Below are 22,258 nucleotides of genomic sequence, written 5' to 3'. Positions count from 1 at the left end.
CTGTCCTCGTCTCCCAGAGTCTTCACCAAGTGCCTGGTGGTGGTGGCCGCAGCACTCAGGAACCATGGTCTACAGGTGTTTCCCTACCTTGACGACTGGCTCATCAAGGTTGCCTCGGCTCCAGGGGTCGTCCAAGCGACCCAAAGGACTATCTGGTTCCTGCAGAGTCTGGAGTTCAAGATCAACTTCCCAAAATCCCATCTGCAACCTACCCAGACTCTTCCCTTCATAGGAGCTGTTCTGGATACTATCCAACTCTGAGCGTTCCTTCTTCCTCAGCGTCTGGACGCTCTGCTTCATCTCTGTCAGTCAGTGTCTTCTCGCCCGTCCATGTCAGCAAGACACATGATGGTTCTTCTGGGCCACATGGCCTTTTCAGTGCACGTGACTCCTTTTGCCAGACTTCACCTCAGAATTCCTCAGTGGACCCTGGCGACTCAATGGATGCAGGTGTCGGACCCTCTGACTCGTCACATCCAGGTCACTCCTGCTCTGCAAAAGTCTCTTCACTGGTGGATGCTCTCTTCCAATCTATCCAGAGGTTTGCTGTTTCACACGCCTCCCCATCAGAAGGTTCTCACCACCGACTCCTCGACCTATGCATGGGTGGCTCATCTGGACGGTCTTCGCACTCAGGGCTTCTGGACCAGTGCGGACCGGCTGTGCCACATCAATCTCCTAGAACTCAGGGCGATTTTCAATGCTCTCAATGCTTTTCAATATCTGCTTCACGACCAGGTGGTCCTCATTCGCACGATAATCAGGTCGTCATGTATTATGTGAACAAACAGGGAGGCACGGGATCGGCCTCCCTCTGTCAGAAAGCTCTCAGAGTTTGGGATTGGGCGATTCACCACAACGCTTTCCTCAAAGCTGTCTACATTCAGGGGCGGACAATGCCTTGGCGGACAACTTGAGTCGTCTTCTCCAGCCTCACGAATGGACCCTCCATTCCAACCCCCTTCATCAGATCTTCTCTCAGTGGGGGACGCCTCAAGTGGACCTCTTTGCAGCCCCCCACAACTTCAAACTGCCTCAGTTCTGCTCCAGGATCTACACTCCTCGTCGCCTCGAGGCAGATGCTTTTCTTCTGGACTGGAGGAATCTCTTTCTGAATGCATTTCCTCCGTTTCCTCTCATTCAAAAGACTCTGGTCAAGTTGAAGTCCGACCATGCCACCATGATTCTGATAGCTCCTCGGTGGCCCAGACAACTGTGGTACTCCCTGCTTCTTCAACTCAGCAGCAGGGAGCCATTCCTTCTTCCAGTGTTTCCATCGCTGCTTACTCAGCATCAAGGATCTCTGCTCCATCCCAACCTGCAGTCTCTCCACCTGACAGCTTGGTTCCTCTCCACGTAACCTCCCTTCAGTTTTCTCAAGCTGTACGGGATGTGTTGGAAGCTTCTCGGAAGCCTGCTACTAGACAATGCTACTCCCCAAAATGGACTAGATTTTTGTCTTGGTGCGTTTCTCATCATATGGAGCCTCAACGTGCCTCCCTCTCTTCTGTTTTGGATTATCTTCTGCACCTGTCTCATTCTGGTCTCAAGTCTACTTCGATCAGAGTCCATCTGAGTGCTATTGCTGCTTTCCATCAGCCTCTTCGAGGGAAACCTCTTTCTGCTCATCCTGTGGTTTCCAAATTCATGAAAGGACTTTTTCATGTCAACCCTCCGCTCAAACCTCCTTCTGCGGTTTGGGACCTCAATGTTGTCCTTTCTCACCTAATGAAGCCTCCTTTTGAGCCTCTCAACAGGGCTCCTCTGAAGTTTCTCACTTGGAAAGTGGTGTTTCTTGTTGCCCTCACCTCTGCTCGCCGAGTCAGTGAGCTTCAGGCCTTGGTGGCGGATCCTCCTTTCACAGTATTCCATCATGACAAGGTGGTCCTCCGCACTCATCCGAAATTCTTGCCTAAAGTAGTGTCTGAATTTCATCTCAACCAATCCATAGTTCTTCCTGTGTTTTTTCCAAAGCCTCATTCTCATCCTGGAGAATTGGCTCTTCATACTCTGGACTGTAAGCGTGCTTTGGCTTTCTACCTGGATCGCACCAAGCCACACAGAACTGCTCCTCAACTTTTCATCTCCTTTGATCCGAACAAGTTGGGACGCCCTGTCTCGAAGCGTACCATCTCCAACTGGATGGTGGCTTGTATCTCTTTCTGCTATGCCCAGGCTGGATTACCCCTTCTGTGTAAAGTCACAGCCCATAAGGTCAGAGCAATGGCAGCCTCTGTAGCCTTCCTCAGATCGACACCGATTGAGGATATTTGTAAGGCTGCCACTTGATCCTCGGTTCATACCTTCACTTCTCATTATTGTCTGGATACTTTCTCCAGACGGGATGGACAGTTTGGCCAAACAGTATTGGAAAATTTATTCTCCTAAGTTGCCAACTCTCCCACCATCTCATTGGGGTTAGCTTGGAGGTCACCCACTAGTGAGAATACCTGCCTGCTTGTCATGGGATAAAGCAGTGTTACTTACCGTAACAGTTGTTATCCAGGGACAGCAGGCAGCTATTCTCACGTCCCACCCACCTCCCCTGGGTTGGCTTCTCTGCTAGCTATCTGAACTGAGGAGACACGCCCGGTGCATCGGGCGGGAAGTCACTCACGCATGCGCGGTGTGGGCATCTCGAAACTTCTGGAGTTTCTTCAAGCAAGTATGCTTGTGAGAAGTCCTCATCGGGGCTCTGTCGGATGACATCACCCACTAGTGAGAATAGCTGCCTGCTGTCCCTGGATAACAACTGTTGGAGGCCTTGGAGCGGAGGTATGTCAGGTCTCATTGGGGTGGATGTCGCTGAATTAAAGAGTCTGATTTTTTTGTCGAATTGGACAGCATTAGTGTCAGGGACATTCAGGAGGGGCTTCGGGGGTCGATCTTAACTAGGGCTTATTTTTGGGGTAGGGCTTATATTAGGAGCACCTTTAAAACTCATGCTATGGCTTATTTTTGGGAAACATGGTATTAGTACTGTTAGTTTGTGGTCCCATATTTGCATAAGGGTTATCTGTATTCTGCATGTGTTTACCAAGACCAGGTGTTCTGGTAGGAATGAATGTTGAGAAGCATACAGTGTGCTTTGTGTAGTTTAATTTTGTGGTTAACCATTATGTGTTGTTAATAAGATTATATTGTGTGTATATATGAAAAATAAATGGAAAAATTGTATTACAATTAGTACTATTTTGGGGCGGGGTCTGGGGCAGAGCTTTCAGGTCCCCTCAAACAAAAAAGCGTTCCGCTGCCTATGGACCTCAGAACCTGAAATCCAGGTTCTGGAGACAGGGGATAATGCCTGGTTGTGGTATTAGATCAACTCTCCAGGTCATGCAAGAAGGGACAGTTCTGTTAAAAATACCTGTAGGGATAGTGCTACTCTACACTAGTGTTTACACTTCCCTAATGGGAGAGATGTAAAGACAAATACATACCACATGAGGTGCTACCCAAAAGTTTGGGGAATTCAATTGTAAAAAAAAAAAAACTGCTTAATAAAACTCCTAGTTTCCATTGTCTCCTTCGAACTACACTTCTCCCTTCGTATTCGCGGTTTCAGCATTCGCAGTTTCGATTATTCACGTTTTTTAGCTTGCTGGCTCCTCCCCACAAATTACATCAGCTTGCATAGAGAAATCGCTGATTCAAAGCGTTTACAGAGAAAATTGCTGATTCCCAGCACTTTCTTCACCATGTTTTGCCTCTCCTTCAGGTCTCCCACCATGTTATTCGTGGTTTCAACATATTCATGATGGTTTTTAATAAAAAACAGCAAATAACATATAAAAAAGTTATTCGCAGTTTTTCAATATTTGCGGTTCTGTTAATCCCCTATCACAGCGAATACGGAGGGAGAAGTGTAGTCCCCTTGAGAATGTATACAGCGATCCTATCATTTTTCCCATGAGTCCATTCATCTATGGAAGTCATCTTGGGTGAGTGCCTTGGGAACCTAAGATTCTGCCTGGATCTCTTCAATCGTGTTAAAATGGCACCCTTTCAGTTGTAATTTCATTTTGGGAAATAGGAAAAAAATCACAGGGGGCAAGATCAGGTGCGTAATCACTGTAATGTTTCTGGAAGTCAGGAATTGTCAAATGAGTGATGTGTGAGTGGGCGCGTTGTCATGGTGGCGCAACCAATTTTTGTTTTTCCACTTGTCTGGGCAGAAATGTGAATCATGTTCAATTCGGCCAACAAAATTTGTTGAACTGTCCTGTATGACTGTCCTATCACACAAACATCGTGCATAGTTTGCCTACGATCTGCAAGGATAGTCTCACAAATTTTTGCTATGGTTTCCAGTGCTGTGCTGGTTGGCGGTCGTCCAGAACAGTCATCATCGTGGGCAGATATTCGTCTGTCCTTGAAGCATTTGTACCAAATAAAGGTTTTGCTTTGGCATGTGGCATCTCCAAAGGCTTCCTGGAGCATACAATGGGTTTCTGCAGCAGTTTTGTTAAGTTTGAAACAAAATTTGATGCAGATTCTTTGCTCAGTAAAATCTATCATATCAAAATCCACCGAGTCACTAAAACAGAACCTTACAAAATCGCACAGAACAAAACGACACAACCACTCAGCTGCACGTGCATTGGCACACTGATTCACAAAGCATACTGCTAGACACCTTTAGTGGCAGAAGGGCATACTATATCCAGTTCGCACATGCTGTTCACATTCCCCAAACTTTTGGGTAGCACTTCATATAACAGAGGTACAGGATACTTTGAGATGGGTGCACACAAGCGTCCACTTTGAGGCAGGATAGTAGGTATAAAGAAAGTTTTGTGTATGAATGCAGTGAGAAATTGTGAACCCATGAAAAGGAGTTTTAGATATCATAAGAGCCGCCTTAGCGCAACAACTGAGAGCAGCTACCAAAAAACAAGAATAATTCCAACCCCCCTCTTTCGCTCCCCTCTTCACCACTGACCTATTCAGGTTCCAGAATCTGAAGTAACTTTCACAGGTACAAACTAACCAGATAACATGCAGTGATTGATCGTACTCCTATTTTATCTTGCATGGTGAGGTTGCATGGAGTGGGTCACAAACAGCTCAAGACATATCCAAGTCCACTACACAATAATAAAACTATACACATAATTAAGACCCCCCACTAACATCTAGAATTATAATAGACTGCAGAGAAGTAGGCACTGAACCAATTCAACCCATCCATAATACAACAAAACAAAGCTTCACATACCAGACCAAGGAAGGGAAGAACTCTATCACCTTTGCCACGAGCACTAGACTATCAGGAGACCTACTTCCCACAATCCCTGATGTGTCACCAGTGGCGTACCAAGGGAGGGATGGGGTGGGGGGCACAGCCAGCCAGGTCCGGGTCCTCCTGCCTTTGCTTTCCCCCGGCCGCGCCACTACAATCCTACCTCCCCCAGCCGACAAGAAGTCTTTCTGATGTCAATTCTGACGTCGGAGAGGATGTTCCGGGCCAGCCAGGCAGTGATTGGCTGGCCCGGAACGTCCTCTCCGACGTCAGAATTGACGTCGGAAAGACTTCTTGTCGGCGGGGAGAGGTAAGATTGCAGGTGTGGGTCGGGAGAAAGGAAGGGGAGGCGCGCTTTTATTTATTTTTTTCCCGCGGCAGGGAGGGCAGGATGTAGGCAGGCAAGCTGGCTGGCTTTAGCACGGCAGGGAGGGAGATAGGTAGACAGGCAGGCTGGCTTTGGGAGTGGCCAAAATCTGGAAGGTAATGGGGGGACATAAGAAGGGGGCACTAAGGACACGGGAAGGAGGCACTGGGGGCACTATGGACACAGGACGGAGGCACTGGGGGCACTAAGGACACAGGATGGGTGCACTATGGACACAAGACAGAGGCACTGGGGGCGCTAAGGACACAGGACGGGTGCACAGGGGGCACTACGGACACAGGAAGGAGGCACTGGGGGCACCATGGGTACTGGATGGAGGCACTGGGGCACCATGGACACGGGACGGAGGCACTGGGGGCACCATGGACACAGGATGGAGGCACTGGGGGCACCATGGACACAGGATGGAGACACGGGACACCATGGACACGGGACGGAGGCACTGGGGGCACCATGGACACGGGACGGAGGCACTGGGGGCACTATGGACACAGGAAGGAGGCACTGGGGGCACCATGGACATGGGAAGGAGGCACTGGGGGCACTATGGACACGGGACAGAGGCACTCGGGGGAACTAAGGACAAAAGACGGAAGCACTGGGGGCACTAAGGACACAGGACGGGGGCACTATGGATACAGGACGGAGGCACTGGGGGGCACTAAGGACATGGGAAGGAAGGAGGGAGGAAATAGAAAGGGACAATTGTTGGGCCTGAGTGCAGAAAGAAAGAAATGAAAGAAAGGATACACATTCAATTAATAGATGTCCCCTTTTGATGAAAAAAAATAAATGGTCACGTTACCTCTGACTTACTTTCTCTTCAGCAGAGTCGGAAGCCGTGCTGAGGTGCAGGAAGGTCCCGCGCTGACTCGTCTGCCGGCTCTGCTCCGGAAGAAGTAAGTTACGTCGGAGGGGGTAGACCCGGCAGACGCAGTCATTGCGGGACTTTGCCACAACTCCCTGCGTCTGCCGGGTCCACCCCTTCTGATGTAACTTACTTGTTCTGGAGCAGAGTCGGAAGATGAGTCATCGCGGGACCATCCAGCATGCGGCTGCTGAGTCCGCTCCAGAGCAAGTATGTCGGAGTGGGGTGGACTGGCAGCAGGCAGCTACAATCATCGTGGGACCTTGCTGCATGAAGGGAGAGAAAGGAGCAGGATTGCTGGAATGGAAGAGTGGTGAAGGGAAAGAAAGGGGGGCAGGGTGGTATGGAAGGGTGGTGCTGATAGAATTGATGTACAGAGAAAGGGGAGAGACATAAGGGGGAAGGATATTGGAGGGAGAGAAAGGGGGCAGATGCTGATTGAAGAGGGGTGGATGGCGAGAGAAAGGGCAGACATTGGATGGTAGTGGGGAGCCTATGCTGGTTGGAAGTGCAGATGGGAGAGATAAGGGAGCAAATGCAGGAAGGAAATGGGAGGAGAGAAAGAGGAGAGCAGACGCTGGATGGAAGTAGACAGAGAGAGGAGAAGGTACTAGATGGAAGGATTGGAGAAAGAGGGTACATGATGAAAGGAGGGGATAAATTAAAGGAGAGCACATGATGGGGAGAAAAGGATTGAGTTAGGGAAACACTGGAGGGGTGAGGGAAAGAGGTGGCAAGCTTTAGGTAGACAGTAAAAAAGGACATTGATGAGAGGGTAGTAAGAACATAATCTAGACAGATGCAGAAAATAAATTGAAAAGGAAAATGAGGAAAAAAAGGGAAAGGGATTGCAGAGGAGAGGTGTAGAGAGGGAAGGAGAGGAGAGAGATGCCAGACCAATGGTGGTGAAAGGAGAGATGGAAGGGAGAGGCATACATTTTCTGGAAGGGGCATAGAAGGAGAGAAGATGCTATATAGGGGAAGAGAAACGGCAGACAGTGGATGGAAGGAAGAGAGTTACAAGAAGATGAGGAAAGCAGAAACCACAGAAGACAAAGGTAGAAAAAAATTTTCTATTTATTGCTTTAGGAGACGTGTCACTGTTTCTGTGGTGCACTGTATGCAAAGTCCAGCTTCTTACTGGTTCAATTTAACCTTTGTCTATGTATTTCTATTTTATCCCCCCTTTTACAAAACTGTGGAGCGTTTTTTAGTGCCAGCCGTGGTGGTAGCAGCTCTGATGTTCAGAATTCTATGAGCGTCAGAGCTGTTACCACCATGGCTAAAATTCACACTACAGTTTTGTAAAAGGGGGAGGGGTTAGTTTGTGATGACATATTCCATACTAGGCGAAGGTGTTTTCTGTGTTCTGTGTGTTCGAAAGACATGTTTTTTTGTTAGGATTGACTGCAGGATTGATCTGTACTAGTCTGGCTTGTTTAGTTTTACAATGGGTGTATTGATGTTGTACTGCTCACTGCAGTATGTAAGATGCTGCCTTTTCCTAGGTACTCATGTGTGACATGTGGCTTGTTACTAAAAATCATGTTTTTCGTACAGATGGGGGGGAGTGTCAAAAAATGATGGGCCCCGGGTGTCACATATGCTAGGTACGCCACTATGTGGCCCTATGGATGAAATAAAGGGAAATAGTGAATCTGTGAAGGCATGGACAGCTGTAAGAAACAGGGTTTTGGTGTATGCAGGATAATGTAGGTCTTCATACATTTACAAAAGGATACAGTTACTTATCTGGAAAACTATGGCTGAGCAATCAGTGAGAGGGAAAGAAAATAATGTAAAATTAGGTGAATTTGCTAGGTCATTGAATGGGACTCAGGAAAGAATAAGTGAATTTACAAATCACTGAAACCTACAGAGAGAAAGTTTAAAACTCTGGTCTCAATTAAGGGAATTTTCTTTCTCTTTGTTCTCTGGCTTTGGCCATGTGATCCGAGTTGTTGTTTTTCTGCTGTCTCCTCCCTTTTGCTTCTGTCAAGTAGAGTTAAAAAGGTTTTATTATAATTAAATAGGAGTGTATGAAGTGTGGAAAATTTGGTTTCCCAATGTTTGTATGAAAATATGCATGCTTGTGGAAATAACCAAACAGGACTACCGTATTTTCGCGGATATAACGCGCGCGTTATACGCGATTTTACCTACCGCGCATACCCCTCGCGCGTTATATGCCTGAGCGCGGTATAGAAAAGTTTTTAAACATAGTTCCCACCCCGCCCGACGCCCGATTCACCCCCCCAGCAGGACCGCTCGCACCCCCACCCCGAACGACCGCTCGCACGCGCTCCCACCCGCACCCGCATCCACGATCGGAGCAAGAGGGAGCCCAAGCCCTCTTGCCCGGCCGACTCCCCGACGTCCGATACACCCCCCCCCCCGAAGGACCGCCGACTTCCCGACAATATCGGGCCAGGAGGGAGCCCAAACCCTCCTGGCCACGACGACCCCCTACCCCCACCCCGCACTACATTACGGGCAGGAGGGATCCCAGGCCCTCCTGCCCTCGACGCAAACCCCCCTCCCTCCAACGACCGCCTCCCCCCAAGAACCTCCGACCGCCCCCCCAGCCGACCCGCGACCCCCCTGGCCGACCCCCACGACCCCCCCACCCCCCTTCCCCGTACCTTTGGAAGTTGGCCGGACAGACGGGAGCCAAACCCGCCTGTCCGGCAGGCAGCCAACGAAGGAATGAGGCCGGATTGGCCCATCCATCCTAAAGCTCCGCCTACTGGTGGGGCCTAAGGCGCGTGGGCCAATCAGAATAGGCCCTGGAGCCTTAGGTCCCACCTGGGGGCGCGGCCTGAGACACATGGTCGGGTTTGGCCCATGTGCCTCAGGCCGCGCCCCCAGGTGGGACCTAAGGCTCCAGGGCCTATTCTGATTGGCCCACGCGCCTTAGGCCCCACCAGTAGGCGGAGCTTTAGGACGGATGGGCCAATCCGGCCTCATTCCTTCGTTGGCTGCCTGCCGGACAGGCGGGTTTGGCTCCCGTCTGTCCGGCCAACTTCCAAAGGTACGGGGAAGGGGGGTGGGGGGGTCGTGGGGGTCGGCCAGGGGGGTCGCGGGTCGGCTGGGGGACGGGCGGAGGTTCTTGGGGGGGGGGCGGTCGTTGGGGGGGGAGGGGGGTTTGCGTCGAGGGCAGGAGGGCCTGGGATCCCTCCTGCCCGTAATGTAGTGCGGGGTGGGGTTAGGGGGTCGCCGTGGCCAGGAGGGTTTGGGCTCCCTCCTGGCCCGATATTGTTGGGGAGTCGGCGGTCCTTCCGGGTGAGGGTGCGAGTGGTCCTGCCGGGGGGGGGGGTGTATCGGACGTCGGGGGGGGGGGCATCAGGCTTTCAGGATGGGGACAGACCTTCAAGGGGGGACAGGACTTCAAGGGGGGACAGTGCACGGAAGTCAGGGGGGGTGAACGGAGAGTCGGGACAGCGCACGGAAAGTCAGGGCGGGCGAAAGGAGCGTCGGGCATCATGCGCGTTATATGCCTGAGCGCGGTATAGAAAAGTTTTGGTAGATATCATCGTGATTTCTGCGCGCTATACCCCTGTGCGCGTTTTACACAGGTGCGCGTTATATCCGCGAAAATACGGTACATTAAAAGGAACATATGCTTTGTTCAGACTTTAGAATGAAATATGGAAAAAAAAATCTAGCCTGGCAAAAGACCTTTGACCCCTGGCTTCCTGAGACAAGAGGCCCCACATTCCAGTGGTGAACCAGCGAAAACATGCAGGGGGCACCTTTTGGGTTGGATTTCATAACATATTATATTATGATTTTTATAATTCATTGGGTTGTTGGGATCTGAATCTATATAAAACACACTTTCCCTAAGTCTGTAGTATGTAACTTGCACAGTATTTGAGAGAAACATGGGTTACATTCTTTTAAGAGTCATTCAATTCTTCCTCTCAATAAGATGCAGGAAGCTGCAGACTGTCAGCTTGTTAGAAAAGCATTATCCCAGGACAAGCAGGCAGGTATTCTCACTAGTGGGTGATGTCATCCGACAGAGCCCCGATGCGGACGTCTCACAAGCATACTTGCTTGAAGAAACTCCAGAAGTTTTGAGATGCCCGCACCGCGCATGCGCGAGTGCCTTCCCGCCCGATGCACCGGGCGTGTCTCCTCAGTTCTTTTCTTTCCGCGGAGCTGAGAAGTTTTGCTTCAACTCTGCGCTGAGTGAACCCTTGTTCTTGCCTTCTAGCTCGCAGTTTTGAGTTTTTTCTCTTGATCGTGTGTTTTTCTCACTTCGTTGTTTGTTATTTTTAAATAATTAAAAAAAAAATTTTTTTTCGTTTGATTCGACCGGATCGGCCGCATGGCTGAGGCCCCACTGCTTCGATCTAGCGGCGGAGCTTTTCCGGCCTATGTCCCGGCCTATCACCGGTTTTAAAAAGAGTATGAAGTGCCAGCGTGCGATTTCGCTGACGGACCCGCATCGACGCTGCTTGCAGTGTCTGGGCCCTCACCATCTTCTGAAATCGTGCCGGCCTTGTTCCACTCTCACAGCACGTGCTTTTAAGCGTCGCTGTTTCTTGTGGGAGTCGATGTTCGCCATGGAAGCATCGAAAGAGTCTTCTGCTTCGACCAGTGCTTCGACTTCGACATCGGCTTCCGCGCCTATGAGCTCATGACCACGATGGGCCCGCAACTGCTTTCCTAGATCCAGCCTGGGTATGCGGATCCCTTCCGCGAGGTCAAGCCGCCTCCGGTTCCTCCGCACTGCACACTATCGCTGGGAGCAGAGTCTCGGCGTGTGTCTGGTGTGGCTTCGAGGCACGTCTCGCAAGGACTGGAGTCTTTGCCGAGGCCACCTCTGGAACCGATCCCCATGTCCTCTGGGGATGCGCCCTGGCGTATGCCTCCACTGGAACCGATACCTGTGAGACATCGTCCGGATAGTTTCAGAGAGCCTCCCCCGGATCAGTTGCCTCCGTTGCCTGCTCTCGAGCCCTGGCCGGCGCCTCGTGAAGCGTCAGCTCACCCTCTGCTTCGTTCTACTGCCTCCAGTCCCATCCATTTGATGGAGGCTTCTGCGGGACCTCATTCACCTCGACGGTCGAGGTCGACTTCCAGACAGGGTTCGGGCCGTCGCTCGAGACATTCTTCACGGCACTCCTCGCGGCATTCTTCATGATTCACCATGCAAGAAGCAGTCCTACCTGGCCTACTCGGCGTCCGATACCTCACCTCCTCCTATACCAGAGTTTGAGGACACTGTGGGATCGTTTTCTCCTTGTAGATCCCAGGCTTCCATGGATCCAGAGGCTTCGACGTCTTCGTGTCCGCCTCGGAGTCCGGTACTGGCGGACCAACTCTTCTTTTCCGCTTTCCTACGGCAGATGGTGGTTGATTTGGACATCAACCTGGACTCGAGGTCCAGATTCTCCAAGGAGTACCTTGAGACAATGCACCTGCCTCATCCTCCTGCCGAGTCCCTTCGTCTGCCTCTCCATAAATTGCTCGACCAGACCTTCATGAGATGCTTTGAGACACCGTATTCCATTCCTGCTGTTCCTGGGAAGCTGGATGCAAGATACTAATAATTTGCTTATATATCCTCAAATTACATATATGTAAATAAATATTTAAACATATAAAAAATATAAAAAGTGCTCAGTGTCTTATCTCTTGCATGCGAGCCACAATGAGATCATTAAGTGACCTTCATCGCACTTTTAGGTCCCTTGTTAAACATTGTGATTGATCTTATAATGCAAGACCATCCAATGAGTGCTAATGCTGTCTCTAATGTACTATTAAATAAATTATTGCACTTATCTTGTTTATCTTGAATGGTCAACTCTTATGGCTCTGCAAGCTTACTGTTCCAATGAGACTTAGTGAATAAAGGTGTCCAAATTGTGCCAAAAGTGCAGATGTGCGAGTTTTGAATTTTCTCTATTCCCCAACTCAGTCCTGAGTTTCGCCGCTAAGGCTTCTTTAGGAGGAATGTTTGCTAAAATAAATATATAAATAAATACTTTACTTAAACAACTACAATTTAAAACATATAAACCAAGCGCTTATTCATTAGTGAACTTTAAATGTTTTATTATTATATCTTTTATAAATTTGTATCGCTAAGTCTCATTGGAACAGTAAGCCTGCAGAGCCATAAGAGTTGACCATTCAAGATAAACAAGATAAGTGCAATAATTTATTCAATAGTACATTAGAGACAGCATTAGCACTCATTGGATGGTCTTGCATTATAAGATCAATCACAATGTTTAACAAGGGACCTAAAAGTGCGATGATGGTCCCTTAATGATATCATTGTGGCTCACATGCAAGAGATAAGACACTGAGCACTTTTTATGTTTAAATATTTATTCACACATATGTAATTTGAGGCTATATAAGCAAATTATTAGTATAATATTACATAAGTACAATATGGTAATTATGAATTGAAGAAGCTGGTAATCATTTTGAACATTCGTGAAATAACTATTGCCAAAGATCATAAATAATTCATTAATCAATACTGAAAAGAATGGTAAGGCTGAGCTTTCATTCAAAATATAAAACTCATTTGTGGTGAGACCTCAGAAATTCATTCTCCAACTTACTATAGGGCAGCCTAAGCTGATCCATTTGGGGGATTAATTTATCAATTACCGGTCAATCACCACTCACCAACCTTAATGCAAAATCTTATCGTGTTAAAACAATTTAAATATTATAAATATTCTTTGAACATTATAAGTGTGGAACTTAGCTTCAAACAGTAATGAAACTTCACAATCGTGATCTCAACGGGGCCCGTTTCACCCATGGCTTCGTCAGGAGATCAAGAGAAATGACTATAACTGAACATGTTCCAACCACATTTAACATCTAGTGACCTGGAAGACAGAAAGATCAGCCTCCCATCTTCATAAACATTCAAACTCCTTTTACATGCACATCCAAACATTACTAAACATATACTGAACAAACTATAAGTATTAAACAATGCCTGCAATACTGGAGGACCGGGTCAAAAATTACTCTGCGTTATAACCTGCATTGTGAATCCTCACACAGAAAGAACCCATACTTCCCAATAATATGTCTGTTTTTCATAATACACAACTTCAATATTCACAAACCTCCCTTACAAAACTGTCTTACCAATTGGCAGAAAGCTTGATGTGACCCATGTCACTATGCAATCATCCTCACTAGGACTTGTGCTCCATAACTTCTGCCCTGTAATGGCTTCTGCCTGAAAAAAAGTCACCTATGCTGAAAACTCATCCTAACCCTGCTTGTAAAAAGACCGCCTTAGCTCAGCCTCAGCCAATCAAAGAGCCTCTCAGTCATTCATCCAATCAACCTCTCTCCCAATCCACAGCTAGTCATGGCTCAGGCAGCTACCATTACAGGACAGAAGTTATGGAGCACAAGTCCTAGTGAGGATGATTGCATAGTGACATGGGTCACATCAAGCTTTCTGCCAATTGGTAAGACAGTTTTGTAAAGGAGGTTTGTGACTATTAAAGTTGTGTATTATGAAAAACAGACAAGTATGGGTTCTTTCTGTGTGAGGATTCACAATGCAGGTTATAACGCAGAGTAAATTTTGACCCGGTCCTCCAGTGTTGCAGGCATTGTTTAGTACTTATAGTTTGTTCAGTATAAGTTTAGTAATGTTTGGATGTGCATGTAAAAGGAGTTTGAATGTTTATGAAGATGGGAGGCTGATCTTTCTGTCTTCCAGATCACTGGATGTTAAATGTGGTTGGAACATGTTCAGTTATAGTCATTTCTCTTGATCTCCTGACGAAGCCACGGGCGAAACGGGCCCCGTTGAGATACGATTGTGAAGTTTCATTGCTGTTTGAAGCTAAGTTCCACACTTATAATGTTCAAAGAATATTTGCGATATTTATAATATTTATTGTTTTTAACATAAGATTTTGCATTAAGGTTGGTGAGTGGTGATTGACCGATGATTGATAAATTAATCCCCCCAAATGGATCAGCTTAGGCTGCCCTATAGTGAGTTGGGGAATGAATTTCTGAGGTCTCACTACAAATGAGTCTTATATTTTGAATGAAAGCTCAGCCTTACCATTCTTTTCAGTATTGATTAATGAATTATTTATGATCTTTGGCAATAATTATTTCACCCCACATTTTTGCTGTTTATCATTTTTGATTTTTCAGTGGGTTTTTTTTGTCTTTTTTGATTATGTGTTTTACAAACAGCTACAATATTATAATGTTTGCTCTTTGGATAGAATGGATTTGTTGTTTCCCATTGAGTCCATTTAGAGGATGATTTTCGGGTATCGGGTTTGCATAAATCCCTTTAAAGTTTACTATCTTTGGCAGACCGTGACACTTTGTGCTCCAGATGGAGTTTGGAGGTGGGTATATTGAAAACTTTGTTGGATCTTCCCAAATTGATTAGCCAATGCAGATCTTAGGGAATGTCAATTTCGAGTTTTGCACAGGGTGTATTTCACCTGGGATAGGTTATATAAATCAAGCTATAGTGATTCTTCCATTTGCCAGAAGTGCAATTTAGGATTCTACTCCTTTATTCATGCTTTCTGGACCTGCCCAAAAATTAAGACATTTTGGAGAAATATTATTGAGTTTGTTGCCAGCATTTTACATCTGGATATCCCATTATCAGCCATAGGGCTATTATTAGACAAATATGAGGCTTTTTGTCTCCCCAGGCAGGGTCAGCGAATGTTTTTATGGAAAGTGGGTTTGATAGGGAAAAAAATAAATATTATCAGTATGGATGGAAGATTCCATACCATCATTTTGGGCGTGTCGGAATTGTCTTCCTGCGCTTTTATTAAGAACATAAGAGCATAAGCATTGCCTCTGCCGGGTCAGACCAGGGGTCCATCGTGCCCAGCAGTCCGCTCCCGCGGCGGCCCCCCAGGTCCATGACCTGTAAGTGATCCTTTACCTAGATCGTGTATTCCCTATTCGTTTAGTGTCCTGTATAGTTAACCTCTATCTGTATTCTTCAATCCCCTTCACCTTCAGGAAATCATCCAATCCCTTTTTGAAACCCAATATTGTACTCTGTCCTATCACCTCTTCTGGGAGCACATTCCAGATGTCCACCACCCTCTGAGTGAAGAAGAACTTCCTAGCATTTGTTTTGAAACTGTCACCTTTCAACTTTTCTGAATGCCCTCTTGTTTTGTTGTCCCCGCTAGTCTGAAGAATCTGTCCCTCTCCACTTTCCCTATGCCTTTCATCATGTCCCCTCTAAGTCTCCGCTTTTCCAGGGTAAAGAGCCCCAGCTTCTCCGGCCTTTCAGCATACGAAAGGTTTTCCATGCCCCTTATCATCCAAGTCGCTTTTCTCTGGACCCTCTCAAGTATCACCATATACTTCTTAAGGTACAGCGACCAGTATTGGACGCAGTACTCCAGATGCGGGCGCACCATCGCTCGATACAGTGATAGAATAACTTCCTTCGTTCTGGTAATGACACCCTTTTTGATAATGCCCAACATTCTGTTCACCTTCTTTGAGGCTTCTGCACATTGTGCCACCGGCTTCATTGTTTTGTCCACCAATACCCCCAAGTCTTTTTCTAGGTTGCCTTCCCCCAGTACTCTCCCTCCCTTTTTCTATATGCAAGACTTTGATTTTCTCAACATTGAAACTCATCTGCCATCTTTCTGCCCACTCACTCAGTTTGTTCAGGTCTCTTTGCAGATCTTTGCATTCCTCAACAGTTTTGACCCTACTGGATAGTTTTGTGTCGTCCGCGAATTTTATAACTTCGCACTTCGTCCCTGTTTCCAGGTCATTTATGAATATATTGAACAGCAGCGGTCCCAACACTGACCCCTGTGGGACACCACTTGTGACCCCTTTCCAGTCCGAGTAGTGTCCCTTTACTCCTACCCTCTGTTTCCTGTCCGCCAGCCAATTTCTGATCCATCTGTGCATGTCCCCTATCACCCCATGGCTCCACAGTTTTCTTAGAACACAAATTGACAAAGTGGTTTTGTCCATCTGGCTTCCCTATATTCAATCTTTGAGTTCCAGAGCTCGTAGTGATATATTAAATACCCTCTGATTTTCTCTGCTTGGCCATTAATTTGACAGGTTCTTGGGGACTGCATGAGAGATGCAGAAATGTATTTAATTTATTTTTTCTTTTCTCTCTCTTTCTTTCTTTGTTTTCTGTAGTCAGTCATTGTTTTTCCTTGTACCTCATCCACTGCTCTTTAGGTAGGGGGAATACACTACACCAAATCATGAATGTTTTGTAATGTCCTGTTTTATTTTGGCTGTAGTATATCTTTAACTATATTACATATGGCTGGGTGGATAACTTTAATGCCTGTCGGATAGGCTTTCGAGGACTCATAAGAGTCCAGGGTCTTGGAATACATTTCCTTTTTATTAACCAAATGGTTTAGGGCTCCTTTTACAAAGGTGCGTTAGGGCCTTAACACACGGAATAGCGCACACTAGCCGCTACCGCAGCCTCTTGAGCAGGCGGTAGTTTTTCGGGTAGCGTGTGCACACTAATCCGGTGCGCGTGCTAAAAACGCTAGCGCACCTTTGTAAAAGGAGCCCTTAGTGTGATGGGCAGGTTTAGGTTTGAGCTGCTAACCCATTTGTTTCTGTTCCACCTGTTGCTACCCAGTTGCCATGATCATGCTGTTGTTTTTTCTTTGATTCTGTCTGTGTTCCTTGGCTTTTACATGGGGTGTGTTTTCCTAATACGGGCTGCTCTGGTCAATCGAACCTTGTTAGAAAGTTACGGGATAGTATTGTAATGGGGTGGGTGGGAAAGCAAGTAGGTATTTCTTTGCTTTTTTATAACTTGGTCCTTTTTTCTGTGGGGAGAGCTTTTGAGGGACATGTGGGGGGGGGGAGAAATAGTTGACAAAAGTTGAACTGTTTAGTTTGTTGCACTGTTTTGTATGAAGTCATCAATAAAAATCGTTATAAATTATGCATAACCCACTATAGCTACACTGATGACATTACTATTGTCCTCCCGGTAACCCACCTGACACCCACAAAGATTCAAGGAATAGACTTCCTCTTAATCACCACTGAAGAGTGGATGACACATTTCAAGTTAAAATTAAACACTGAGAAAACAAAATTCTTTCTAGCCTCTTCCACCAACTTCTCTGTGAACTCCCTGATTCTGAGAGGAGCTATCTTCCCCATCGCTCCTCTGATCAGAATCCTGGGAGTTCATCTTGAGACAGCCGTCCATTACGATGATGAGTCAAAAGCACGCAGAACAATCGCACGCTGACAAAGCTGCTCGGAAAAATGCACACAGGATGTCAGCGTGCTGGATTAAAACTTAACTTTAAAGTGTTCTGAGGGGGTGGGGGGCACCCCCCTTCACCCCCTTTACTTAGAAAGTGTTGCTGCTGCCGTTGGTGATGGGGGGAACCCCCCACACTTAGAGAGGAAAATGTATTTTTTCCCTAAAAAAGAGGGAAAAATTACACTTTCCTCTGTAATGGGAGTTCCCCCCCAGATCCTCCCAATGGCAGCCGGAGCATTTCTAAGTAACCCCTCGGAGCACTTTAAAGTTAAGTTTTAATCCAACGCGCGTATTTGTCCGAGCAGCTTTGTCAGCGCACGGTTGTCCCGTGCGCTTTAGTCTATGTACTGTCCATGACAACCCAAGTGGACCAAATAATTTGCAAAGGCTTTAGCATTCTCTGAAAACTAAAATCCATAAGAAAATTATTTGAGCTGGCACCTTTCCAACTACTAGTCCAAACCCTAGTGTTAAGTCTTCTGGACTACTGCAATATTTCATACCTAGCAGGACAACGCAGGCATCTCAAAAGACTAAGTATCATCCAAAACACTGCAGTTAGGCTAATCTTCAATTTTAAAAAAATTTGGCCACCTAACTCCATTATACCAAAAATTACATTGGCTTCCGGTAGAGGGAAGAGCTCTCTTCAAGTTCGTATGCCTCTTCTACTACTTGTTTTTGTCGCCTAGCCATCCACACGCCACCAGTGATTCTTTACCTTCCTGGCCGTCAAAGGCTGTACTCAGAAAAGGTTCATTATCAGATTCTTATCATACTAAGCCGCTTCCAGGGATTCCAGTATCCAATATCTCCCTCATACATGCACTTTAGAAAGCTTCTAAAAACTCACATTTTCTCTAAATTCTTGTAATCCCTCCTAAGAAGTATACAAATGTTTAAGTTCTATTGTAGCTCACAGACAATGATCAGGCCACCTCTTTTGTAAACTGCATAGAACAGAAAGGCTTTTGCGATATATAAATAAAAATTAATGTTATGTTATGTAATATGGTTCAGATACTGCTGTCCTTGCTCTTACCCACAGAAAATCACATCACCTGTCTACAGTGAAACTTGTCCTGCAAGCATGCTGACCACAACTGTCTGACAGAACCTGGGTTGACGCTGATGACAATCTGAAACAGCTACCTCATCTACCCCATTTTGCAGAAAGGATAAACTGAACTGACCACTGAACATGCAACAAAACAGAAGTTTCAACATCCAATGAGACAGAAGGTTCCATGTGTGATGAGAACTGTGAGAGCAACTCTCAGTGCAAGACCATCCTGAACTGAACTTGATTGAACTTTTACATTTCAAGCAAAAAGTGTGTTAGTGTGTGATTGGCAAGAATGGCAAAAGAAGATACAGTAAAACTTTGAATTGCGAGAAACTTGGTGTGCGAGTATTTTGCAAGACGAGCAAAACATTTTATAAAATTTTAACTTGATCAATGAGCATTGTCTTGCAATACAAGCACATCGACACGCACCACATACAAGTACCACAATATACGCATGTCGCATCGCTGAACGCAGCTGATCACAGCACAAGCATTGCAAGTGAGTACAATATAAGTGCAACACAAGCACGCACATACACACATCGCATCGTTGAGTGCAGCTGAACACAGCACAAGCATTGCAACTGGGAACAATATAAGCGTGACACAACGCAAAATTTGCCTGCGATACAAGCAATTTATCCGCAGTAAAAGTGTGTCCAACATACGCGCAGTGTAGGTACTCACAATTTGCATTCAATACAAGTAAGCATAATATATGTATGCACATCAAAACTGAGCACAATACAAGTGCGTACAGTGTAAACGCATCACATCATAACTGCGGGGTACTTGTTTGTACAGTACTGTAACTGTACTGCAACAATGGCCCCTACGAAGAAGAAGCATGAAAAGGAAGGTGGTAAGAAAAAGGAGATGATTACGATGGAAGTTAAGAAGGAAATCATCCAGAAGCATGAACGAGGTATGCGAGTTGTCGACATTGCAAGATGTTATAACAAATCTACCTCGACGATTTGCACAATATTAAAAAAGAAAGAAAAAATAAAGAGGCTAGATGCAGCGAAAGGAGTTACGAGAGTATCAAAGCAACGGCCACGAGTTCTGGAAGATGTAGAAAAGTTGCTTCTCGTATGGATAAACAAGAAGCAACTCGCAGGTGATACTGTGACAGAGAACATTATCTGTGAGAAGGCAAAATCCTTGTACACTGACCTTGTAAGTAAACTGCCAGGTACGTCAACAGAAAATGAAGAAGGCTTCAAGGCGAGCAGGGGATGGTTTGATAACTTTAAGAGGAGAAGTGGCATCAATAATGTGAGGCACAGAGAGGCTGCGAGTTCGGATGCTCAGGCAGCTGAGACATTTGTAGCTGAGTTTCAGGAGCTCATAGTTTCCGAGTGTTACCTGCCGCAACAAGTTTTTAATTGCGATGAAACGGGGCTTTTTTGGAAAAAGATGCCTAAGAGGACCTATATTACAGCAGAAGAGAATGCAATGCCCGGTCACAAGCCCATGAAAGACCGTCTCACCCTCTTGTTTTGTGCTAATGCAAGTGGGGATTTCAAAGTCAAGCCCCTGCTTGTATATCATTCCGAGAATCCACGAGCTTTCAAGAAATGCAAGGTGCAGAAAAGCCAGTTAAATGTTATGTGGAGGTCCAACAGCAAGGCTTGGGTCACTCATATCTTGTTTGTTGAGTGGATCAACGAGGTCTTCGGTCCTGCAGTGAAGAAATACCTTTTAGAAAATAATCTGCCACTCAAAGTCTTGCTGATTATGGATAATGCTCCTGCTCATCCTCCAGGCCTTGAGGATGACTTACTGGAAGAATTTGAGTTCATTAAGGTCAAGTTCCTTCCTCCCAATACGACTCCACTACTCCAGCCCATGGACCAGCAGGTCATTTTGAATTTTAAAAAGCTTTACACAAAAGCACTATTTCAGCGATGCTTCGAGGTAACCGATGGAACAAACCTTACCCTCCAAGAGTTTTGGAAAAATCATTTCCACATCGTTCACTGCCTCAAGATCATTGATAAAGCCTGGGATGGGGTCACCAAGAAAATCCTCAATTCTGCTTGGCGAAAACTCTGGTCTGATTGCGTTCTTGACTATAACTTGGAGGGGTTTGCTCAAGAACAGGAACCACCAGTTGTCAATGAAATTGTGTCCTTGGGAACGTCCATGGGACTAGAGATGAATGAGGATGACATCCAAGAGCTGGTGGAGGAACATAGCCAGGAGCTGACCACAGATGAACTGATGGATCTGCATCACGCACAACAGCAAGAAGTTATGGAAGAGATCTCATCTGAGGAGGTTGAGAAAAAGACGGAGGAATCTCTCACTTCAAATGAGGTTAAGGAGATGTTGAAAATGTGGGAAAGAGTGCAAAATTTTGTAGAAAAGCACCACCCAAATAAGACTGTAGCAGTTCGAGCAATGAATCTGTTTAATGACAATGCAATGTCACATTTCCGTGAAATCCTCAAAAGGAGGCAGAAGCAACTGTCATTTTATAGGGTCCTTGTTAAAGAAGAAACAGATTCCTATGAGCCAACAGATAGCAAAGATTCTGTTAGTTATTGTGAAAGTCGTCCTACATAATAACCCTCATCCTCTCCTCTCTCTCATCTCCCTCACACCAGCCACGATTCTATTCAAAATTAAAGTACAGGTTATTTGTTTTACTGTATATATTTTTACTTTATACAGTACGGTATTTTGTATTAAAGTGTTTGGGTTGTGGAACGAATCATCTGAGTTTCCATTATTTCCTATGGGGAAATTTGCTTTGATATACGAGTTCTTTGGATTACAAGCATTCTTCTGGAATGAATTATGCTTGCAAACCAAGGTTTTACTGTAATGTGAATAATACACATTTAGCATTAGTGTTAATAATGTACATGTCTAACTTAATTATTAGCAATTTTGGTTCACCCTATTTCCATAAGTAAATGAATTGTAAAATGATAATAAATTTAGAGATAATTTAGCTGTTTTCTACTGTAGAGGAAAGCCTAAGACAGTAATTTTGCAGTACATAGATCCCCTTTTATCAAGGTGCAGTAGGCGGTTAACGCACGGAATACCACGCGTTCAACCGCCTGCCGCGCTAGTCGCTACGTCTCCATTGACGAGGCATTAGGTTTTTGGCTTGCCGCTGGGGTTAGCGCGTAGCGCACCTTGATAAAAGGAGACCATAGTCTTAGTTGACTATCCTACTTATAACTGCTTATGAGCAGATGCACAATCTGCTACATAGGGTGCATCTGTGACCCTAATTTCCAAGAGGTGAAATGATGTAAAATGGTACAAAACAGCTTTTGACAGTGGAAATTGGGCCCATATAGCTGTGATCAGGCTTTTAGAGTTTGTAGTTTATATAAAAGAACCTACAGATACAATTAGAGAATGACACGGTGGCGGTTTACCCG

The 22,258-nt window shown here is 46.0% G+C and overlaps 1 protein-coding gene across 6 annotated transcripts in view; it reads left to right on the top strand.

Moving 5' to 3' along the window:
* Window positions 1-22,258, top strand: part of SETD9 (SET domain containing 9) — a 92,926-nt gene that overhangs the window by 16,894 nt on the left and 53,774 nt on the right. For 2 of the 6 annotated variants that reach the window (XM_033931047.1, XM_033931058.1), the window contains exon 2: window positions 18,834-21,574. The exons of the other annotated variants lie outside the window; for them this stretch is intronic. In XM_033931047.1, coding sequence (XP_033786938.1) covers window positions 19,680-21,425 — 1,746 coding nt within the window. In that variant the 5' untranslated portion in view covers window positions 18,834-19,679 and the 3' untranslated portion in view covers window positions 21,426-21,574. Of the gene's footprint in view, window positions 1-18,833; window positions 21,575-22,258 lie in introns of those variants that run through there. 6 annotated transcript variants of the gene reach the window in all.

Source organism: Geotrypetes seraphini, chromosome 1 (genome assembly GCF_902459505.1).
Source record: "Geotrypetes seraphini chromosome 1, aGeoSer1.1, whole genome shotgun sequence".
In the NCBI taxonomy this organism is placed as follows: Eukaryota; Metazoa; Chordata; class Amphibia; order Gymnophiona; family Dermophiidae; genus Geotrypetes; species Geotrypetes seraphini.
The sequence above is the reverse complement of the archived record's forward strand: the minus strand, read 5'-3'. Positions and strand labels throughout refer to the sequence as shown.